The following is a 24155-nucleotide window of genomic DNA, read 5'->3' as shown; positions in this document are numbered from 1 at the left end:
CCAAGCACCATCTGCCTGGTCTGGTGATATGTATTCTCCATCTGGTTTGGAGAAGTGTTGCTTTATTTACTTTAAAAACTGAGCTTCATAAATCATATGATTATGTTATGTGAACTCATTGAGAAATTGATTAACCTTCGACATCGCCCTTGAAACTCTGTGTTTTGAAATTTGTTTAGTCAGAATAGTTATGTTTTACTTTGTGCTTTTGGAACGCTGACTCGCTGATGCTTGAATCCACCATTTGATTTGGCTGGGAGTTCTCGACATAAAGCGAGCTCTGTTTGGAGGAGGTCATGCGTTTGCTAATTGCCTATTGGCCCAAATCATATCACTGCTTGTCAGTGGCATTGTGCAAATCCAGCCTGTACAGATGGATGCTTACGACAACGTTGTACGTTCTCTATAAATATGCATCACAAGCCTAAATATGGGTCACACCAGATTCACGGTTAAGCGTGATGCTCTAACACAGATTGTTGCTTTTACCATGCAAATACACACTGTTGAGGTCTGTTTGATGAATAATACCTGTGAAGGATCATACAAACTGATTGAACACACGATTTCCTCTTTTGTCATGCTATTTGAATTATAATACTTCAAGCCACTTTGATAATGTTTAGGCCTAACTTTCAGTTTTTTTCATGAAAGAGTATCATGTGAGTAAATGGTTCCTGAAAGTCTCATGATCAGAATAGAAATGTTGCATTTTGATGATGATTTGAATAATAAACAGATCTCACAAATATTTGTGTAAGTGTGCTTTAGAGTTCATATTATCCACGCTATGCGTTGAAGGCACAAGAAAAACATAGTGCAGGACAAGGCAACAGTTTTATTTTCTGTAGATACCATGTACTATGTGGGTTATGCAGATTATCAAATGATCCCATCTGGCAAAAAGGCAAAACCAATATCCGCTCAGTGGGATTTTCATATCATTTCTTTGTAAATCCAAGTAGTTTAAGATGAATCGAATATTAATGATGTAAGCTGAGTAACATTGGCAGGTCTGACAGTTTGTAAAATACACAACCACTTGTGACATCTCTAAACTTTTAAAATAACTATTTAATCAGAGCTAGCCCTCATTTAATGGTATTCAGCACATATAACTACACTGGACATATTGTTCTTTGTTTAGGAATATAATAATTCAGCTTCTATCCTGTCCAATGGTATATTATTTAAAAAGAATTGTCATCCTTTTTTATTGCCTTCAGCGATAATATTATCTTGCCATATAGCTACAGATGGGAATATGACCATAAAATAGGCCAGTTATGATTATTGATTATATTTAATATCAATATTCAGTGCAGGGGCTATTGAGCTAATAGCCTACGTGTAGCTGCTAAAATGTATTTCTGTCAGAGTTCCTGTATTGAACCACAAGACGGCGACATTTACATTACTCAGACAAAGGCCTATACGTTTAAGGCTTTACATTTATGGACATTTATTTATTTAGACTACTTATTGTTGAGTTAGGTAATCACTAGCATGTTATTTAATAGCATTTGAAATTGTTATTAAAACACAAACGAGAAAATGCAAGTGAGAACGTGTAACCGCATCACTTTCGATCTCTTTTGTAAGAGACATTAACATGACCTTCATCTGCTTCATCTTATCAAACGACGTCATCATTTCAAAGCGCGCGTGACTGTTTGAAAAGTGTCATCGGAAGAAGTCACTCTTACGTATGCAAAGAAAGTTCACTCAAGTCCCTCATAATGCACAAATGCAATAGTTCGAATGTATTTGAACAATGCCTAAAAAAACACAATTAAAATAGTTTTAATAATAAAATAAACGTTTTCATTCAGTTACGATCTCATTCAGCAAAACTAAAGGGGTGTTGATCTTCCCTTTAACTCTCTATTTCACTTTGCCAAATTGTCCCATTTTCTATTCGTAATCAGTAATAAATAGCCCTTAAAATCAGCGGACGTGATAAAATTTAAGTAGACAAAAACTTGCAAAAGCAATATTCGTTTGATTTAATATAGCTATATGGGTGATGAATCATTTAGGGAGTTATATCCAGAGAAAAATATACAACGGAGTTGATATAGGCCTACTCATTCTTATACTTATAATAAAAAGTATATTTATACATCGGCCTATTATATTTATATTTAATATGTTATAGCCTATACGTTTATATTTATATGATTTAACAAAACACAAAACAGTCCACAAGTTGAGTAGCAAATAGGCTACTAATGGAGTCAAAGAGCTGCATAAATGATCCAAAACTGTATGTTTGTTTATCTGACTTCTATCAAAGTTTTGTATGATCAAGATGAGTCATCACAGGTGAATGTGAAGTGTAAATTCAAATGGATTAAGACTCTTCAAAGTGCATCTTCAAAAGTGAACTTCCTTTGGCCATCTTGCACGTGGCACCTCAACAAAGTGGTGTTAATGGACCAACAATAAATACATTAATACTCAGTTTAATCTTAGTTTTGAAGTTGGGAAACGAGGAGGTACAAATACAGCTCTCCAGCTCATTGTCCCCAAAAACAGAAATCTAGAGAAGAGACACACATGGTCAAATCTGCTCCTGTGGATCCCTGCTTCTAACCCTGACTTCACTGGAAAACATGGCAAGTCAGAAGTTTTCAAACTTCTCTATTGATTACATCTTGGGCGACACCAGCGGTCAGACACCTCCAGTGGATCATCCATCATTTCTGCGGGATTTCCAAGGACATGTGACCAGACAGGATCAACTACATCAGTATGGGTCTGGAGGTCATGGTGAACATGCAGCACTGATGATGAACCACCATCTATCACCATCCTGGGGAGGAATGTTCAGCTGCTGCGGTCCGGTCTCGTATTATCAGATGACCTTTCATTCCGATTACAACTCGGGTCAGCAGAGGCCCTTCAACACGCTAGGTAGGCCTACATATATGATCATTATTTAATTTAATATATCTACATTTACGTGTAAACTAATCTGTTACGTGTAAACTTAGTTTTTAATTTAATTATCTTTTTAATTAAATGGTCCAGGTTGTGATCCAGCGGAGAACCAGAGCCACCAACATGCGCCCCAAAGACAGCACAATAGAGTGCGAACGGTGTTCGCGGACCACCAGACGCATCAACTCGAGCGACTCTTCGCTATCACGGACTACCCTACCGTGGATGCCCGGGCGGAGTTAGCGAAGAGCACCGGCCTCACAGAGGAGATTGTGCGGGTAAGAGTCATTCACATTACAAATTATGCGCTTGTTTTAATTCGAAGCGATTTAAAGTGGATCCAAGACATTTGATCAAGTGTGTCCCGCGGGAGTCGAACCCATAACCTTTACGCGGTTACCACAATGCTCTACCTGAGCTAGGGACACGGGAGAACTTTTACGATAAGCTATATATTCGTGTCTTAAAAAACCTAAAACCCAGTTTTTGTTTTATTTTAGGTGTGGTTTAAAAATCGACGCGCACGAAGAAAAAGGCAAGCGACCTGCCCTGGCAAAAGCGCGAAGCATCCTCGGGATCAACATCAACAACAATTAAATCACAACGACATGACTTCTGGGATTAAAGGCTGTTACAAAGACTTTTGTTTACATATTGTATAAACAAATATATGGAGTTGAATCTTGTTTAAGTTTTAAAAAGTTGAAATTGCTTAAATTACTTTGATGTAAAACAAGTTGCCAGATTGAATAATCACATCATTTTTGCATTTTGATATCTGACATTTTCGACAAATAAAACATTTTCTAAGATACATCTTTGTTTTTCTTTGTTCGACAATTATGACTAATATACTGATAGACACCACAAAGCAAGTATAAAACATTACATGTTTATTAGTCATATATCCACAGTCAGGATAGTTTTACTTGAATTATTAAGCTTATTCATGCTGATACACTGTAGGAAAAAGAAACCCGCAAATGTATACACAGCATGCAGTACAGTAATGTTTTCCATCAAATTCAGAATTTAATTTATGAAAAGCCACATTAATCTGATTTACAGAGTATACTTAACATGAAAACACAACGTTAAAAAATTACCTTGTGAAATTAATAAAATATAGAGATTTTTGGACAAATTAATGTTTACAAATTAACTGTACCAATTAAATAACCCAACCAAAAAATGACAGAAAGTACCAATGCTTAATGTCACTTCTCAAACAAAAAGCTTGAAAGAGGACGAGCGGAGCATTGTGATTTACTTACTGAACATATGATATGCTCATGTACACCTTTTGCTCTCCTTTTGGCAAAAAATGGAATGTGACTACAGTCCTGATATATAATTTTATAACAGTGAGATATAAGATGATACAAGTCACCATAAGAGAATAAGTCACAACAGGTTTCATCAAACTGATAATACACAATTTAAGGTTTGTTGTGAGCAGATGTTTGTACTCCATCAAAAGAATACTATTCTAATTACTATCCTATCACACAAACACAGTAATTCTTCAATGACGAGTGACATGAAAGCTGAAGAAATCAAAAGCTCTGACTTGTTGAAGCAGTACATTTTCAATTTTGCAAGTTTAGCTCTTTTTTGAAGATCAGTCCAGTTCACCATGTGTTTGCAACAAGGTTGTTAATGAGAGTGAAAGCTGTTGTATTTTCTCCTTAATCTGCCTACTCTGAGATCATATAGGTGATTTGGTCTATTGGCTGATCCCAGGTCAGCTGTTAAGGGCAGACACTTGTGCTCATGCAGTGCTTCCATAGGTGGTAGTAGCCAAAGTTCCAATCCATATTCATATGTTGACGTAATAGTAAATATTGCTGTTATAACCCACACGTCTGATTACAGTATAGTAAGCACACGTTTTTTCACGATCAGAGTTTTAAAGAGCAATCACAAAACTGTTTAAAGCTCAAACAGTACAGGAATGGGGGAAAGGATAGGTAGGTTTGTGTTACACGCTTTGTACAGACTATAGATGCAAAAGTGTTGTTAAGAACATTGAATATGACTTTCATTTAAAAATGTTTTACTACAAGCAAATTATACTTAATTTTAAAGTATTAAGCACTTGATTTTTCTTTATTTTTTGGTGAGAGAAATATGATTATTATTGTTTCTTCTTATTTGGTTTTAAAAATAACACTTTGACCTCGCTTTTGTTATGACAGGGCAAGTATGTCAGATGAGGTTTATTACCAAATGTGCAATCCTCCTCTCAAAACTTGCATATGACTATAAGGTTCCTAACAGTTTATCATTTGAGTAATACATAATTATTTAGGAAAACATGAAGTTTACACAATTTTGAAAAGTGATTAATCTAAAGCAGGCCTCTGATCTCATTTCAGCCCTGTAAAACATGTCAATGTCTGCGTATTTCTCAGCAAATATCCAATGTGCACATTTGCAAGAGTCATTGTAAATTCAAACATTGGGATCAGATGGGAAAACCCTGTTTCTTATCCAAATTGGCGGCATTAATATTTTTACACTACACTGACATTGTCATGAAATTTGAAAAGCATAAAATTATTTTCTAGAAGCATATAGAAGATCAATACCAATAAGTCACCTGCTAAAATTAATTCAAGGCATTTTAACTTTAGGAACCAGATTGTATGCCGTAAAATACTGAAAAGTAAGACAGCAGTGGCGCTTAATATAGCAGCAAAATGTTTCTAAAACAAAACAAAAAAGCACCTTTACAAATAAACACAGAAAGGCCTATACACCTATTTTTCCTATCATGAATACTGCCAGTAATCTACCCAAGCAGTTACAGAGATATGAATGGCTTTTATCGGGATTATTTCCCCTTATTTTGAAGAAATAAACAATAATTTTGTTCTCTGTCATTTAATAACTGGAATGCAGGACATTACTTCACAAGGCACTATTTTTTTTGCAATTGAATTGCCATCAAAGGAGTGGAAGGAGGTGGGAAGTGTTCAGCATTCCTTTTGACTGCAGTCGGGGTAGTTCACAGAGAGAAGCATGTATGAATAATGAAAGTATACAGAGGGGGTTTGATTTATCATGAAGAGAAACAGAAAAGGAGGAAGATAAAATTAAAGATGTAACCAGTGGACTTAGGACTGCATCTCTGCACGCAGCATCCAGGGGAACCAGCAACAGAACAGCAACCTGCTAAAATGAAGAAACAAATAAAAAATGTAAAAAGGATTCATTATATTTTGCTGGAGGGAGGAGGTGGTGCACATGCTAGCTCAGCATACCTTGATATGGAATTCTCAGATGTTATGTCCTTTGGAGACCGGATCGCATTAAAGTTACGCTTAGGCTGGGACACTGCAGTGAATAGGAGAGAAAACAGGCCCAATTATCAAGAAGAAATACACAGGTCAACTGTGAATGCTGATCTTTTATAGGCCATAGCAGGCTATGCTTTATGAAAACCAGCTGTAGGGTAATTGATAATAAATTAAATCTACCAAAACTATACATTTGTGCCAATAAAAAGCATGAGAAAAATTGAGAAAGACTATCGTTTGTTGTCAAACACACACAAATGATCACACATGTGCTTAAAAATATGCTTTTTAAATGATATATAGTATGTATAATTATACACTATAGACACTAGGGGTCACTGTATGCACAATAAACTAGATAAATACTAGATTCAGATTGATCATCTTGGACATCGACATTGTAAAACATTAACTGAAAAATAAATCAGGTCTGTGAAATGTTGCATGCATAATTGACCATTTCCCAATAAGAGATCAATTATTTCAGATTATGATTTACCAAAGCTGTTATTGCCATCAATGAATTTAAAGGTCAGGCTATCTGGTGATAACCTTTTTTTTAAACAGCTACAAACAATATAGACGCTAATCTCTTTTTAACCATTCCTGAGGTATATGTTCAAACTATAAAGTTAAAAGATATTTCACATTCAAAAATACACTGTAAAGTTATATGTATTCATTACTAATAACCCTTAATACCAGAGCAACCCCCCCCATAAAAATAAATAAAGATAAAAAATAAAAAAAAATAAGGCAAACTTTTAAACTCATAAAATAAACAAAAGTGACAAAAAAGTGACATAAAATAACTGAAAATGTAACTAAAATTAACATGAAAACTAAAAACATCACATTAAAGACTAATATAAACTACTATAAACTAAAAATGAAACTGTAACCATGGTTTTACTGTAAAAAAAACCATGTAAAAAATAAGCACATATCTCTGTAATTGAAAGCACAAGATAAACATGCTCCTTATTGCTGTATACTTACTAGTCACCTGGTGGACTTTCTTTAGTGTACCAACCCCTTGAGGCTCTTTTGGCCCTCCAATTCTGCAAGGAAAAAATATAAATTATAGATGTTTTTGGAGAATGGCAATCCTCAAACTGTAATCAAATCAAATTGAATTGAATTTTATTCTGTGCTTTTTTTAACAAGGCAGAGGTTTATACTTATCCAAATGAGTCTAAAAACCCAGATCAACAGAACAGTTTTTTCTTATGTAGTGTACAAAAGTATCTGTAAGCAAGTTTTTTTGGTACAGTATTTACCTCTGAACTCTGGATGGTGGTGCAAAAACCCCATATTTAGGCAGACAGTGGAAGTAACGCACTCCAAATACACTGCCGTCATGTTTTCCAGTGGGCTGTTCTAACTCCACACCAAACCAATACCCTGATCACACAAATGCAAACACACAAGGATATGTTCAACGACAGATCAAATAGATAAAATATACAGCAACCATAAATGGGTCAGTCTCAAAAATCACCACTGTCTTATTCTATTACTAGGACAAACAAATCAGCAAAGGTCTTCACACAGACATACCAGGAGCAAAGTCTGTCTTTCCAAAAAAACGAACAGTTCCTTGCTTTTGGCCTGCCACCAACACCTGATCCCCAACCTCAACCTTTACTCCATCAGGATCCAGACTCATTCCAGTGAGAGACTTCTTTCTCTGTGCTGGTGGAGAAGCAAAACACAAATATTTAGGTTCATATTTTGATCGACTCTTTTAACACAAGTAAAACTTTGCCAATGTTTCTTTTAATTAGCACCGACTCTTTTCTCGTTCCTTTTCTTTTTTCTCTTTTTTAATCTTGCCGGTCACACGGGAAAAGTCCATGCGAGGAGTTTTGGGAGTGGAAGCGACTGAAGAGGAAATCGGTTCAACAGCTTTGCTGATTTTCGACACAGGACTAAAGATCCCTGAAAAGCAAATGTACAGACACAAAATGAGAGAAGCATTTTGTCTGCCTTGCTAGCTGTGGCTGTAGTGAGCTTGCTGTGCTCGCTTGAACTGGACTAGTAGCTGTTTTTTAGCAAAGGACTATTGAACTTCCTGCACTGCGTTTAAGGTAACTGTCGTTTGTTAAGTAGCTGTTGTTAGCACCTAGCCATATAGCTTGAGTTGCTTTTCACCTAGCACTTTTAGTCACTTTGAAGCCTTGAGCTGTTAATTGAGGAGGTGGGCTTAGCACTTATTGAGATATTTTATAAGCTGCCTCATCCCTGTGATGAATTCTTATAGCAACCGTTGTAAACACGACAGCTTCCTTCTTAGCTCAGATGGCTTATTGCTATTTCAAGGCGGAACGTCAAAGAACGCGACACACACGTCTCCGGGAAAACCTGTGATATTCAACCAATTAGATGAAGACTTCAAATGTGCTGAAGTGTTTCCAGAAAAGTATGCCTTATACTTTAGACGTTCAGCCAACGTTCCACGGGCGTGACGTCTGAGGCCGAGACTAGCTTGAACTGGACAAGTAGCTGTTTGTTAGCAAAGGACTATTGAACTTCCTGAACTGCTTTTAAGGTAAACTGTTTGTTGCTTGTAAGTCACTTTGGATATAAGCGTATGCCAAATGACTAAATGTAAATAAATGTACACCATATGTTAACCTCTAAAAGTGGATTATTACCACAAAATATGCAGCCTACAGTAGGAAAGAAAAATTAAAACAGAAACTTTTTATAGAATTAAAATATGAATCTCAAGTAATGCATGAATTAGAACGCACCGTGTTTTGGGGGGCAGATAAAATAGCGGATCCCACCCACGTTTCCGTCATTCTTGCCCTCTGGCTCATCCAGCTCAATGCCGACCCACTGCCCGCTTGCAAACTCAGTGGTGCCACAGAAACGGAGCGTGCCAGTCTGCAGAAGAGAGGCAGAGTTTAATTTGATTGGTGCATTTATTCATTTAGGCTGACAGGAACTCTATTTTCATTTAGACTGAGCATTGACTAGGAAGCTTACTTAAACTTTGAAAGATCATCTAATTCTCTGAATAATACCCAGTCCAGAGCCTCCACCGGTTCACTATCTCTTACAGTACATAACAAGTATTGTAATACTACAGTATCCTAATGTGTGGCTTTTAGTGCATGTCTAAAAATCCATTAGCAGATATACACATTTCAAATTTGCTTGCTTTTGGAAAAAATGCCAAAATATTGACGACTCATCCTGAACCACCCAGTTCTTCATCCAATCAAAACTCATTCATCTCATAAACAAACAGTACCTTGGTGTCGTCTAGCACCACGCGGTCCCCGAGCTTGAGGCCGAGGGAGGAGAGCATGAGGTTGCCTGGGATGTTGTCGTAGTTGGGCAGGGTGGCACGTGGGAGGTTGCAGCTGAGCGGCACTGCATCCAGCAACACCTGCTTCAGCTCTTTAGCCACCATGGCGGCCTCAGCTTTATCCAAACTCATGTCCATGGGGTCTGGAACAACCTCGGCGGGTTCTTGACTCTTATCGTTCTGTAGAATATAGAGATCGAAAAAATTTTATTTTGGATATTGATACCCCAATATAAATTTTGAGATGACTAATACTAAAAATCATTCATTATTCATACATTTTATTTATACCTCCCCATTATTATGATATAATATATAATTTTATCTGAAATACAGAAAAGACTGATGGAGCACTAACACCAACCAACATAAATGCCTAAAACTTATCATTCAAATGAGCTGAGTGGCTTTATGGGAAAGCAGTTAAGCTGATTAACTCGATGAGATGAAAAGTACTGGAAGAGTTGAATTCATCATGCTCACCCTGACGGTTGGATTGGCTCCATGCTCCAGCAGACACTTGACAGCACTCAGGCAGAGGTTGGAGGCGGCGATATGCAGGGCTGTTCCATGATAAAAGTCACTGCACGTGGAGTTGAGCACTGCGCAGAGATAAACATCACATATGTTCAAGGACCCAGCACTTCATTAGCAATAAAATGAATAAGATGTCACGCAGTCTCAAACTCTCATTAGTCATTTCATAATTAGCTTATACGTGATCCTTGACATTTCTTAAATAATGCTTCAATCTGTCAGGTGATGATGATATTCATGAATGCACTTTTGAAAACAAGCGTGAAGTAACCTTTGGGTTTGGAGGCTTTGAGTAAAACACGGATCAATTCTGGCACGTCAAAGTAAGCTGCATAATGGAGCGCGTTCATGTTGGTCCAACGGCTACGGAGATTTACGTCAGCACCCAGAGCTAAAAGCTGATTGGACAGGCGGAGGGCTGCCACAGGATCACCTGAGGGGAAAACACAGTGTTCCTATAGCAACAGTCACATGCTGCAGGCTGCTTTTGGCATCTTTCACTATGACAGGCAAGTACTTCAGTTGTGCTTTTTAAGGGATTTCAATTCATTAAACTTGAACATCCTTGATGCTGTTCCGAGCAATTACAAAAAGAAGTCAGATTTCAAGAATGGGTTTGGATTGTAAGGAATGTCAAGACTTCAGCTGGCATCTCCAATAACACTTACCCACTCCGTGAGCGCCTGCTTTGCAGCAGTAGTGGAGAAGGGTCATGTCTGTCAGGCCATCACGATCGTTGACATGGCAACCTCGCTTCAAAATCTGCAAGCGACATTGACAATTTGACAGACTTGAAGGGAAAGATAATCAATGTCTTGAGTGACAGCAGAGCATCTGGAAGCCCCTTAATAACTAATGCAGACTAGCAGACAAGTATGGACTTGAGAAAATGCAGCTTTGTAATAGCAAATGGCCACTTTGAAAGCTGGCCGGGAGCCCTATTAGTGAGATGCACTTTAATGATGAAAAATAAGTTAAATTAATATTGATGAAAAAGATTGCAAGTCAGATTGCTGAGTTAGCGAACATGGCATTAACAAGATGTCAAGCAGTCATTTTGAGATGGAAAATCAAAAAAGAGGGAGATATAAACAACGAGTGATATTTCTGATTCAAAGAAATTTTGACGGAAAAAATTGAACAATCTTTGAATTAAAAACAAGTACCATTGTGTAACAGGAGAGAAAATATATGGAAAAATAGTTATATACATATCCAATAGAACCATTTAACATTTTTAATAACTACTTAAACTGACCTCATTTATATGAATTATTGTTCACATGCTGACATTTCGGCATGCAAATGGGTGATAACTGACACATTTTTTCTTTCAACTTAATCATAAAATATGCGATTTCACTTTTATGAAACTCCTTTTGAAATCTTTTAATCGCCCACTTGACGTTCAACATGTTTTAAGACCTCCCGGTTTCTTCGGAAAACAAATAAAGATATTTTAGGTGACATCCGAGAGATTTCCCGTCCTCTTAGACATCTTGAGTTGTTCTCAAAGTCCAGAAAAGTACTAAAGACATTGTTAAATTGGTCCATATGCTCATAGTGACTTTTGACAGGACGAGAATACTTAATGGGCGAAAAACAAACCAAAATAAGAAATTGAATCTATTAATTCTCAAACCGAACGTGTGAATGCGCACCATACAGTAGACTGACAAGACAGAGGAGAATATATTGATTAAAGTCGTTATTTTGGTTTGTTTATTGCACATAAAGTATTCTCGTCGCCACTATGAACGGATGAACCAATTCAACGATGTCTTAAGTACTTTTGTGAATGTAGACAAAAACTATAACCATGATGTCTATGAGGAGGCCTCGAAATCACTCTGATGTCACCTTAAATATCTTTATCTGTGTTCCGAAGATGCCGGGAGGTCTTAAAACATGTTGAACGTCATGTGGCCGAGTAAAAATATTTTTGAAAATAAAATTTTGAGGTGAACTTTTCTGCTGCAATACGTTACTTATTTTGGTCATGGTTCTGCCTCATCTTGTCAGGTTTTTCTAGTCTTGGGGCAGGATCATGACAGTACCACATGTTTTGTGTGGAGAGAAACACATTATTGTCGGTCACGACATAATGTGCGTTCTGTCTGGTCTCGTCTATGTCCCCGTCCTCTCGTTACCTTGTTAATTATCTTGTTATGGTTTCATGCCCCTCACCTGTTCCCTGATTGATTTGGTTCCTTATTAACTGCCCTTGTGTTTTCTGTCTTGTGCGGTTTGTTTTGCAAACATACCTCTGTGAAGGAGGCTACGTCGTTTTGTCTTGATATCCTGTTCCTGTCATCAGTTGAGTTAAGTCTAGTCAGTGTTTTATTCAAGTGTTTATTCACAGCCAGTCTAGTCAGTGTTTTTGTTCTCTGTCAAGTATTAAATTAATGTCTTGTGATTTTGCCCCATAGTGGGTTTTGTTTTGTGTTTAGGTATAATGTGTTAGGTTATATGAGACCAGTCTTCTTTTTTGATTGCACTTATGCTTTTGTTGTACTTATGCTGTCCCAATTGCTTCCATTGCCTACCCCACCTTTGAGTGGCTTTGGATAAAAGCGTCTGCTTAATGACTAAATGTAAATGTTTATTGTATATTAAAGTCTTTTTGTTAACCCTTCACTGTCTGCACTTGGGTACTGTCCACAATCCATGACAGTTTTGGTAACAGTCTTCTTACATAACTATGATTCACAACAAAAAGCTTATAATAATGACTTCCGTTTTGAGCTGTCAGTCAGATTTTGCATATTTTTTTAACACGTGATAATTGCAATTTTAGGCTTCAAACAGAGAGGGCGATAGAGATGCAAATGTTGTAGCAGACCCCAATGGGCTACTTGCCATAGATAGAGATTTAAGTTGTACAAAGGTGACAAGTGAGCTGATTTAGGGCAGAAGATGAAGGAAGCTTTTTTTTCCCATTGCATCCATCCTGTGACTTGAGTTACACTAGAGATTACAGCACCATCATTACCCTTTACATATACATCTCTATAGACCACCAACATGTCTACAAGCATTCAAAATGACATAAATATCAAAAACATGATCTTATACAAACCCATAAAAACAATAACCGTTCCAGACACCTCAGATTTTTGATATTTCCTGTTTGAGCACATGACCTACATTCAGGACATGACGAAACTAACAAGATACATAACTAACAAAGTATAAAAAAGTAGTCAAAGGTACCCCAGAACTTTTTGTTTCCCTTAATTCTTCAAAATATCTAATTTTGCGTTCAACAGAAAAAAAATACAATATTTGTACAAAATACAAAAGCGGAAGATGTCCCAGAACTAAAAATGGCTTAAATTCTTGCAAAAAACATAAAGAAATATATGCAGGATCGAAACAACTTGAAAATGACAGAATTGATGAGGTGAACTTTCCCCTTAAAAGCAAATGATTTGAACACAGTAAATGAACACAGTAAATAAGTTATAAGTAAACTTGCTCAGATATGCACAAACAAACTATCTTTCCTTGCAAAAATAAACAAGACAAAGTCCTCAAAAGTGTTACACAACCAATTCCACGTGGGTTTACAGTAAGAAGACAGAAAATTTCCATTACAAAGAAAAACTAGATGTTAGACTCAATCCTCTCAATATATGCAGCCAACCAATCTTGCGAAAAACAAGGTTGTTGACCTCACCTCACTGCCTATAATGTCGATCTTGTGCTGAACTTGAGGGACCCACTGGCGGATAATGGCGAAAAGCTCGGGGATTGTGGTCCGAGGGTCTGTCAGTATCTCCGTACAGGCTGGATCATTTGGATCAAAGAAGGTATACGCTGGAATAGACAAGGCCAACACATTTTTTACAGGATTTTTTACACAAATTCACCTCAGAAAAAGAACCATTATGATAGTATTCCACCAGCACATTTTGCACTATGAACTGTCTGTAAACACAATTCATATTGCGTCTTCAAATATAATATTTTAGAGCAGGTTGAGAAACCCACCATAGTCTTTGGGAAGCGGAGCCTGTGCAGATGGATGCACAATGGGTTTCTTGCGGGGTTCATGAATGGGACTGAAGTCAGAGGGCTGGGCCTCTTCCACAGCAGAAGTGTCTTCTTTAGTCATTCTGTTTTGTGTTATTCGGCCTGGAATTTAAAATTGCATATTTAAAAACATACATAGATATTAGGTGTTGAGCTATTCAGACTCACAGCCAAGAAAAAAATCTGTTTTTTTAACATTGAATGAGGATAATGATTGGATAGTACAATGGCAAGATTTACAGTCATCCTTTTGTGTTTATTTCATTTTCATAAAAATTCCAAATGAGAGTGATGCATCATTGAAGGAATAAGTTTCCTTTCAGTATATGATAATATAGGTTTATCTCTAAAGAACATATTTTTTTCTGAAAAAATGTAACATTTATATAAAGGAGGTCCTCATAAATAAAGCCTGACGTTTTTTCGTATTAGATAGCTGCTTAAATCACAATATGCCATTCCACAGATATTTCTCCCTGCCAGACTCTAAGTTTAGCATGAAGCAAAGGCATGACTCACTTCTTCCTATAGTGCCCGATGGAACTGAGGACAGACAAGGCCTTTCACACCCACTGCACTCAAAAACATTCAGAAAATTATTACCCAGACAATGCTTGCCTTACATAAACGGACACAGAAAAACTGCTTCCAGAAGCAAACTCAGATCAGAAAGAAAGTTCAAAGCTGTTCGCAATGAGATTTACTTTGGGATCTAGTACTTGTCCATTTACTAATGTTCACTGCTCAATTTGTGAAATGCCAGCAATACTTTAAAGGAAATACTGAAACTAAATGGGGGAATTAGGGGAAACACACTTCACTGTAACATGTCAATAAATAATAGTAAAGATTTAGTCATTTAGAATTTCCAAAATCAAACTGTCACTTACCAGACTTATAAGGAGCATTACATGATAGATTTAAACCCTTTTTGGCAATGGAGTCCTTCTAAAATATACATAGACAATAGCGCCTATGCCAAACTAGTTAAGCTGTTGTGGTCTGTCTGTGAATTATTAAACTTGTTTTAGGGATTTCTAAATACTCTGTATAATATTATTTTGCCAATAATTAGCCAGCAAGGCAAACAATCTTATTTTGGCAGAGCAACGGTCAAACAAGATACGATATTCAATATAGCTCTGAAATAACCTACATAGAGGTTTTAAGCAGCGGCTGGGATATGTTAAGCCCACACATTACCCACATGTGGTACTGAAATTTTTCTGATTTTTTTTACTGTATCATACGGGACTTGTTTACAATATGTGGGCTTCTAGAAAGATTTGCCTCAGTTACACAAATAGACTTGATGACAGAATCCTGGATTAATAATCAACAAGTCCTTTCATCAGAAGTCAAATCTTTTTAATTCATAATGTTATTATTTACTATTTACATTATTTATTTATGGGCTGCAAGGTTAGGATTCAGTCAATCTTGTCTTTTCGAAAGGATAACTGACAATATACAATTCAATCTTATTTTCTGTGAAAATAACATGTGAAGGAGCGAAATGAACTGTTCTGTTTCCATGAACTGGCACAACTAACTTCGCCTCTATTATTTATCTTAGTGTGCATACTGTTAAGTAAAATCTGAGAATAATAACTAGGGTAATTAATTATAGCCAACAATATTTGTCAAAATAGGGTCAATGACTGTTCTTTCCCATTTGTTTGAATAGCCACTTCAGGTCATCTTCAATTGCCCTTTTAGAAGTCAATATGACACACAACTGAGAATTATTGAGAATCATTAATATTATATTAACATTCATTTCTGATGTTGGTCTTATAACAGTTTTTTACTTTGTTCTGTTCATCAAAAAGGGGCGTATTCTGAAATGGAACGTACACAAATGCAAAGGTCAAAATCTCCAATATCACATTGTCGATTTAAACGTCGATATTATTAAATCAAACGGACTCCAAAACTATATCTCGCGATAAAACATGTAAAAGAATGTGCAATCTCATAGAAAACATGTCAGTCTTTCGTCCACTGTGTCAACAAGAAAACATGGACGCCCCATCACGCAGCACATGAAAAACAAGCAGGCTAGTATTCTCACTCTAAAACACGTTTATCGTACATCTTGCTCAAATCTTTAGTAATACAGCAGGTTACGTCCACCTTACCTGACAACAAGCCACACAATTCGATTTCGTTTCCCTTGTTTCGTCGGTCGTTATTGTACGCGTCGGATTGAGAGAAATACTACGGATGGAGGGATGCTGCGCCTTGCTCTTCTCTCTGCTTGCGTCACGGGATGTGACTCACGCCTGGACCACTCTGCTCACAGCACCAAATCACATCCTCAACCAAGCTTGATGCTGATTTGAGCAGGCAGGACCCATTGAGATGTTGTCAAAACTGGTCATTTTCTAGAAAGAATCACACGTTGGAATAAGAAATGTATTCACATCTTATTGTTCGTTCTTTTGTAAAAATACTTTTACGGTTTTCATTATTGAGACGGATTTTGTTGTAGTTAATTGAAGACAAGACAATATATGAATATCGCCTCGTAAGCAACACGATCTACACACCATGGCCTTCATTTACATAACATACGAAGTCATTAAGAGTGCAAATAAAGCATTGGTATAACTATGAACAAGACTATATATAATCTAAACCTTTCACTTCTTAAGGGTAAATAAAAATGAGTTTACTACATTAAAAATTATTTTGTAATATGTTTAGGCTACTTAAAGGTACAGTTTGTAGAAATCGCCGCTAGAGGGCGCACGATCAAAACAACAATCGCGTAGCTTGATGACGCAACAAGCTTGATCAACTGAATTAAAGCTATGTGAGTGATTTGTGCAATTATCATTTGATATTTCCTTTTCCCAGCATGGTTTGTGTAAGATTGATTAATGAGAGTATAGGAATAGGATGTCGAAATTGAATGCTATCTTATGCAATTTTAATCAGGATAAGAAAACCGGAATCGGCCGGTTTTCGCATTATCGGCCGTGACCGGTGACCGGCCGGTCACTCTCACTTCGTTGCTCCGTCTACTTTGTATGTACAACATGCTAACTGTGATGCTAAACTCTGACACATGCTAAACTCATGTTGAAGTCGTTCACTATGTGTAAAACAAATGTAAATTCCATTCAACCCGATTAATTGTCTTACGTTTCACTGAGGTAAAATGACATTCAACACTATTTGAAAAAAATCCAAACTATAAAAAATGAATAAATCAACCAATATTTGTGATATATATATATATATATATATATATATATATATATATATGATTGAGTTCTTTACTAACACAAAAAAGGACAAATACATACACATATTTAGAGTAGAATTCACTCATAAGATTTTTAACTTTTTCGGAAAAAATAAATAAAGCAATGATAGTATTCATTCAGACAAGAATAAAGTTGAAGTATTGTTATCTTAGACTTTTGTGAGAGTACAAAAATTAAAAATGTCGATTAAGTGAAAAAATGTGTATTGAAGAAAAGTTAAGTTTTTTTATATACTGTCAATTATAGTTTGTGGATATATAATCGGAATGGGCATCGGCTGGTTTCACTTATAATAAAATCGGAAATCGGAATCGGCAAAGAAAATTGCAATCGGTGCATCTCTAGTTTTATGTCACAATTAGTGTAAGAAAGCATTTTCTTAGGTTAAGACTCTTAACATTGAAGTGAAATGTGACTTTGATCAGAAGACCTTTATAAAAATGTTAGTTTTATAGTTTTGTAAATTGATTATAACAAAAGTACGATTTTTTTCTTTTATGTAAAATAAAAATACTATTTTTAATTAAAGATATGGAGTTAGAGTTCAACAAAACTGATTTTATACTACATTTGTAATCTACATTTGTAATCTCTTCCGGCGAACAGATCTCTTTGCTTTTGTGGACCTTAATTAATGTTGTTTCATTGACAAAATGTTAAAAGCACTCTCACTTGCAAGTTTCTTTATAGATAAAACGTCTGCTGAGTTCTTCTGCTTTAGTGGGGGTTCGCAAATGGATAATATCCACCACTTAATAAATGTAAACGTGATTGTTATACTGATTAACTGAATGAGGTGGGTGGGAAAGGTTTTTAAAAACAGATGTTACGTGTTAAGAAGTCCCTTAAAATGCAGTAAATACATTTAATAGAACCAAAGAACACAGTTAAGAGCACCAGTATAATGTAACAATACAACACAACTAACAGGAGAAACACATGGTATATTCACAAACTTTAAGGGTTAACAAGACTCACATGGGAGACAATCAACTGGGAGCCAATGAACAAAAATAACTGTCGATGCCCTATCCGTCCCAGAAACACGATTCGTTCCGCGCATGCGCGAAAGTGCGTCTACTACCGGGCGAAACAATTTACCGCAGTTTTAAAAAAAAAGTATTTGACACAACTCGTTCCATAGCGGCACTTAGCATCAAAAGACATGAAACAATGAATACCAATGAAAATACAATATAAACAATTGATGTGTCATGAGTGAGAAATATTTTTTATTTCTACAATATTTTACTTATATTTAGAAAAACGAATTTACAATAGCTTTTATTAGTGATTCTCTTTTTTTGGCAAAATATGTCACGTTAATATGTGGCACAAATTGTTACCCAAATTGAATAATATATATTTTTATTATTATTATTAAATATTATTAAATATTATTATTTTAAGTTATGCTGTACATATTTTAGAGTAGGCCTACTTTAACAAATGTCTCTATTTAAGAAACACACAGAATTTTCTGAATTCATTCAATTTATTTATTTTATAAATCTGCACCTTCCCTTCTTAAGTCATTTATTCACTCACTATACCTCCCTCCATCCCTGCTTCCCTCAGACACATACAAATCAAAGATATTTTTTCACTCAACCTGAGCCTATTTATCTAAAAAGGGGGTTGACTATTCAACCCCTGCCCTTATCCCACCCTCAACTCTCCCTCCAACCCACAAGGGATAGCTTAAGCACTTTAGGTGGGCATGGCTTAAGTGTGTTATATACACCATGTCACCTAAAAGTAATGCAGAGTATACATTTTCACCTGTTCATTGACCATAAAATCATTCCTTCTGTCACCCCGCCAGTCTTGAATATTTCAATATGGATCTTTTATCAGCATTGAAGACAAATCTATTATCTCTTGTAATGGGAGTCTTGGTTTTGTTATTGCTGTGGAACAGTCGAAGTAAGAGTTGGTACGCACGGCTACCTCCAGGACCCCGTCCTTTACCATTGGTGGGAAATTTGTTTGAGTTTCGTTTGAAAGAATCATACAAATATTACATGGAGGTTAGTATTCAATGCTTTGAGTATGTTGAATGGGCTGTGGCTTTAGCACAACTTGGCAAAATTATTTAATTTAATTTTAAGGTTAAGGCAAATTAAAAGAAGCAAGTAAATATTTTAGATTTTTATTAAAATCTAAATCTGCTTCAGAGTACAGATTGAAGTATGCTTCATTTTGGGGGTATGTTTTTTTTTATATGATATGATATATTACTAGATAAGATAATTAGGTGAGTGTCATGTGACCAGTCAGGGATTTCTGCACTGAGAGGACAGGATTTGTTTATTTAACCGTCTAAATTTCTATGCAAAACACTAAAGTTAAAACTACATACCATAGAAATTGATACTACTTTGCAGTTACATGTAATGTATACAGTGACCCATTTTAATAAAGACACACACGTGTCAGAAAACAGAAGGACTTATTTGAGTCCAAATGTGCAACAAATAATCCAAAACAAAAATAGTTCATTGGGCAAGCATGCACCAGGCTAGTGAGAGACAACAGCCGAACGGAGGAAAGGTCCAAACCGGCTCTCTTTTAAACTGCCTCACTGTGGAGAGCTGCAGAGACTAAATCCTTGCTTGTGAGTCGCGCGCATAACCATCAGCACAATCCAAACAACAATCATCGCCACGCTGAGTGAGAGAAAGCAACGCTATAAATAGAGAGGAAGATAAAGAGGAAGAGGTGTGGGAAATAAACAATGATGTTGTGAGTAGCTAAACCTGGCACCAGGCGGGATTGGGTGAAAGGGAAAAACAAACCAAAAAATAAGAATTTACTAGGGACGGGGCCTGCCACATCAATGCTATAAACAGTTGTATTCTGAATCCAGATAAATAAATGATACATTTGTGGAATAGTTACTGCAGAGCTATTTTCTAATTGAATCGCATTTTCATACTCTCTTTAAAAACACAGTTTGTACAATATAAGGTTCAAATCTCAAATCTTCTGTCCTCAGCTCAGTAGAAAGTACGGCTCTGTGGTTACCATCTGGTTGTCAACCACTCCTGTGGTCATCATTTCTGGACATCATGCCCTGAAGGAAACCATGATTGGTCTTGGTGAGGAATTCAGTGGCAGGTTCAGCTATCCTCTGATCATGAAATCTACATTTGGATATGGTGGGTTCACCTGGTGCTGCCTTTTAGCTCTGCATATGTCGGAAGACATTTACATTTTTTCATTGTTAGTACGAAAAATTGTAACATTGGGCTGTAACAGACACTTGTTGTTTATTCAACAAATAATGTCTCTTTGTACAGGTGTTTTGTCGACCAGTGGACACAGGTGGAGGGAGATGCGCAAGTTCTCAATAATGACCCTAAAGAATTTTGGAATGGGTCGCAAGAGCATTGAGCAAAACGTCCAAGACGAGGCTAAGAATCTCTTAAAAATGATAAAAAACCGTGAAGGTAAAATTATGTTTTATCCATTCATGTTTGTAAAGGTTGCGATTTTTGTTTGCAATGCATAATTCCGCAATGCGGAAACTAGAAAAAACAGTCAGTTGTTAAGGGATTTTCCGCATCACAAGAAAGATCATTTTTAAATGTCTCCACTGTGATTTAATTTGGCACCATGGATGTATATATTTAACATGACCATTATGTAACTTGAACTTTGATCCTTTAATCTAGGTTTTTGAAACCTGTTAAGCCACCTGTCAGCATTTAATATCATGTTACACAACATTGAGTAAATATTTGATGTACTCATTGAGTCTCTCTCTCTCTCTCTCTCTCTCTCTCTACAAGGCGTTGTATTCAAACCTGCAGACTTGTTGGCCAATTCTGTGGCCAATGTGATCTGCAGCATCGTGTTTGGTCGTAGATTTGAATTTGAAGATCCACAATTTCAGCTTCTACTTCAGACACTAAATTCGTTCTTCAGTATCCTCAATAGCCCCCTTGGACAGGTACTGAATTTAAATTGGATTATAATTTTCTTATAGCAAACACTTTATTCAGACGCAGAAAAAATTGAGAGAGGAAATTGAATCAGCATTTCTAGATGTGTTGTGGACATTCCAGTCAAGTGTCTGTTGAATTTCAACCAAATTAAACCTCCGGGGTGACATGAAGTCATCCAACAAGGATGTGAATGACAAGACATGAAAGCTGTGATAACATCAAGGTTATCACATAAAAAAAACTTTTGAGCTTTTACTAAATACATCTATACATATAATTGTTGTGTTGCTTAAAAGTGAATATTAACTTGTTTTCTTTGCAGTATTTGGCGACTGAAAAAATACAAAGAAACTGTTTCTCTTGTTTTCTTTTTCTGCAAATAAATGCAAATATAAAACGCATTCCTATTTGGAATTTTGGATACATTATTTTAGTAGTTCACAGAATTATACAAAACTTATAATTTTACCTGAACACATACCTATAAATGGAAGTTTTAGTAAAAATGAAAATTATTTTGAAGCGGTCTCTTAATTTTTTCCATGCCTGTTGAACTATTTTTAAAGGCCATACAATTACTTTAAGTTTATGACGTGTCAGTTTAAGTCTTCTCCAAACTAAACTAAATATTTCTAAACAATATGATGAATCTCATAAAATAAAAGGTCTCTCTTTTTTGTTTTTGCATTTTTCTTTTTCAGATATATAATATTTTCCCCAGGCTAGTTAGTCTCTTGCCAGGTAAACACCATGAGATGTTCAGAAACTTGGAGAAGGCCAGAGAATTCTGTAGGCGTGAGGCAAAGGCACGAATTAATAATGTGGAGGATCCATCGTGTCCACGGGACCTCATTGAGGCATTTGTGTTAAAAATGGAAGAGGTAATACATTTTGTCAACATTCCTCTTACCTCTTCAAGTATACAGTATGTTATGATGTATACACCCTCTTATGGTAAGAGCATGTAAATATAAAATCACTTCTTTACTTACAAATTGTGATGCTGAATTACATTAGATCTACTTCATTTATGTTGTCATTTCAAGTTAATCTATTCAGTTCTTTACTTCTCACAAAACAAGATATAGCTGCAACTGGAGATAAATAATGATAGAGATTGGAAAAGATACGCCTATCATAGTTTAAGCTGGTCTCTTTTACAGGAAAAAGACAAACCTGACACAGAGTATCATTTTGAAAACTTGGTGTCGTTGATATGGAACATGTTCAGTGCCGGCACAGAAACCACCTCGTCCACCATCAGGCAAGCTTTCCTTGTCATGATGAAATACCCAGATGTTCAAGGTTAGACTTTAAGTTTATTTTCTCAGGAGCTCTGGGAGCGTTGTGGGAAAAACTTGTGTGCATGATGAAAACCACAGCATTAAACCATTTTCAGTCCTAATTTCACACTTTGAGCCCTGTACTATATAACAATGCTGATCACATTAAATGGGAAGGATGAGGAAATAAATGACCACAGATTTGAACAAGAGATTTTTGTCCAAGCTGGCATGCTGTTACTATGCTCTTGCTTTTTTATGCATACACAAGCAACAGTAATAGTCTATTGGGTTTCCTTTGTTCTGTACAGAGCGTGTTCAGAAAGAAATAGATGACATTATTGGACAGGAACGGTACCCATCCATAGAAGACAGGCAGAACCTGCCGTATACTGATGCTGTCCTTCACGAAATCCAGCGCAGCATGGATCTCGCACCCATCGCTCTCCCTCACAAGATGATGCGTGACACTGAATACAATGGCTATGTCATTCCTGAGGTATTCAGCAGTTTATTACGGAACACTTTTACCCAAATGTAGAGCGTAATAACTTATGAAGCGTTGAAATTAAATCTAATCTTCATGTCTTTTAAATAAATATAATACTTAAGGGAACCGTGGTTTTTCCACTGATATCTTCTGTGCTTGCTGACCCTGAGCTTTGGAAGAACCCAAACTGCTTTGATCCAGAAAACTTTCTGGATGAAAATGGACGATTTAAGAAGAATGACGCATTCGTTGTGTTCGGCATGGGTGAGCTCGTTGTTTCTTTGTACACCATAATGCTTGAATAATTAAACGAACAAAATGGATATAGAAACAAAATTGATGGATAAAATGGCTGATAATGAACGAGAGGATCATTTTGAGAGATCTTTACTGCTCTTTGACAGGGAAGCGTGCGTGTCTCGGCGAGGCGCTTGCCAGGTTAGAATACTTTCTCTTCTTCACTATCCTGCTACAACGCTTCACCTTCAAAGCCACAGTGCCACCAGAGGAGCTTGACATAACTCCAATCAACTGCAGTTTTGGCCGACAGCCCCTCAATTATGAGTGCTATGTCTTTTCCAGGACATAGAGGTCACAAAAGTCTAAAGATTAATCACAGTTGCACAGAAAAGTTGAACCAAACATAAAACATTTAAGTGAAAAAAGGGAACGTTTAAGGCTTTTATTACACATTCCTGATTGTATTGTGTAGCGGTAATTCTGGCATGTTATGCACAACAGATCAACACAAAAACATTCAACATATCTGTTTGATGCTTTAATGCAAATAAATATGTCCAAAACTGTATACTTTCGCAAATGTTTTTTTTTTGGGCAATATTTAGCTAACAACAGTCAAAGATAAACCCATATTTGTGACAGTTTATCTACATCAAATAATTATTTTCCAGATGAAGTAGGCTACATTTGTAAATATGTGACATCAGTTACGATAAAGTTCAAAGCTTGTGGAATGGTTTGGGATATCTGAAAGCTACTGTTTGACAGGACACATGTTAAA

General features: G+C 36.3%; 3 protein-coding genes across 9 annotated transcripts; 2 read left to right on the top strand and 1 right to left on the bottom strand.

Annotated features, from left to right (window-relative positions):
- Positions 1-2615: 2615 nt before the first annotated feature.
- On the top strand, positions 2616-3605 carry dharma. Its single transcript, XM_056756025.1, has 3 exons — positions 2616-2916; positions 3034-3221; positions 3444-3605. Exons 1-3 carry the CDS (start codon positions 2616-2618, stop codon positions 3603-3605), a joined length of 651 nt encoding a protein of 216 aa, XP_056612003.1.
- A 214-nt stretch (positions 3606-3819) lies between these two features.
- clip3 (CAP-GLY domain containing linker protein 3) lies at positions 3820-17356 on the bottom strand. 3 transcript variants are annotated; one of them, XM_056757347.1, is made up of 15 exons: positions 15027-16260; positions 14656-14708; positions 14095-14238; positions 13781-13920; positions 10770-10863; positions 10373-10534; positions 10048-10166; positions 9508-9744; positions 9002-9137; positions 8040-8186; positions 7806-7940; positions 7526-7649; positions 7245-7306; positions 6210-6282; positions 3820-6120 (listed from the first exon to the last, which is right to left on the bottom strand). In XM_056757347.1, the coding sequence occupies exons 3-15, from the start codon at positions 14216-14218 to the stop codon at positions 6063-6065; spliced, it is 1611 nt and encodes a 536-aa protein (XP_056613325.1). In that variant the 5' UTR covers positions 14219-14238; positions 14656-14708; positions 15027-16260; the 3' UTR covers positions 3820-6062. The 3 variants fall into 3 exon arrangements, with proteins under 3 accessions (XP_056613325.1, XP_056613324.1, XP_056613326.1); XM_056757346.1 differs by lacking the exons at positions 14656-14708; positions 15027-16260 and adding an exon at positions 16278-17356; XM_056757348.1 differs by having other exon boundaries at positions 14656-16260.
- LOC130429011 (cytochrome P450 2M1-like) lies at positions 8102-23942 on the top strand. Of its 5 annotated transcripts, none has more exons than XM_056757354.1 (10): positions 8102-8335; positions 8568-8796; positions 20410-20572; positions 20714-20863; positions 21206-21366; positions 22063-22242; positions 22525-22666; positions 22956-23143; positions 23257-23398; positions 23539-23942. In XM_056757354.1, exons 3-10 carry the CDS (start codon positions 20500-20502, stop codon positions 23721-23723), a joined length of 1221 nt encoding a protein of 406 aa, XP_056613332.1. In that variant the 5' UTR covers positions 8102-8335; positions 8568-8796; positions 20410-20499; the 3' UTR covers positions 23724-23942. The 5 variants fall into 5 exon arrangements, with proteins under 5 accessions (XP_056613332.1, XP_056613333.1, XP_056613331.1 ...); XM_056757355.1 differs by having other exon boundaries at positions 8542-8796; XM_056757353.1 differs by lacking the exon at positions 8568-8796.
- Positions 23943-24155: the final 213 nt, after the last annotated feature.

The sequence above is a fragment of the Triplophysa dalaica genome, chromosome 9, assembly GCF_015846415.1.
Source record: "Triplophysa dalaica isolate WHDGS20190420 chromosome 9, ASM1584641v1, whole genome shotgun sequence".
Classification (NCBI taxonomy): Eukaryota; Metazoa; Chordata; class Actinopteri; order Cypriniformes; family Nemacheilidae; genus Triplophysa; species Triplophysa dalaica.
This window is presented reverse-complemented; position numbering and strand designations above follow the sequence as displayed.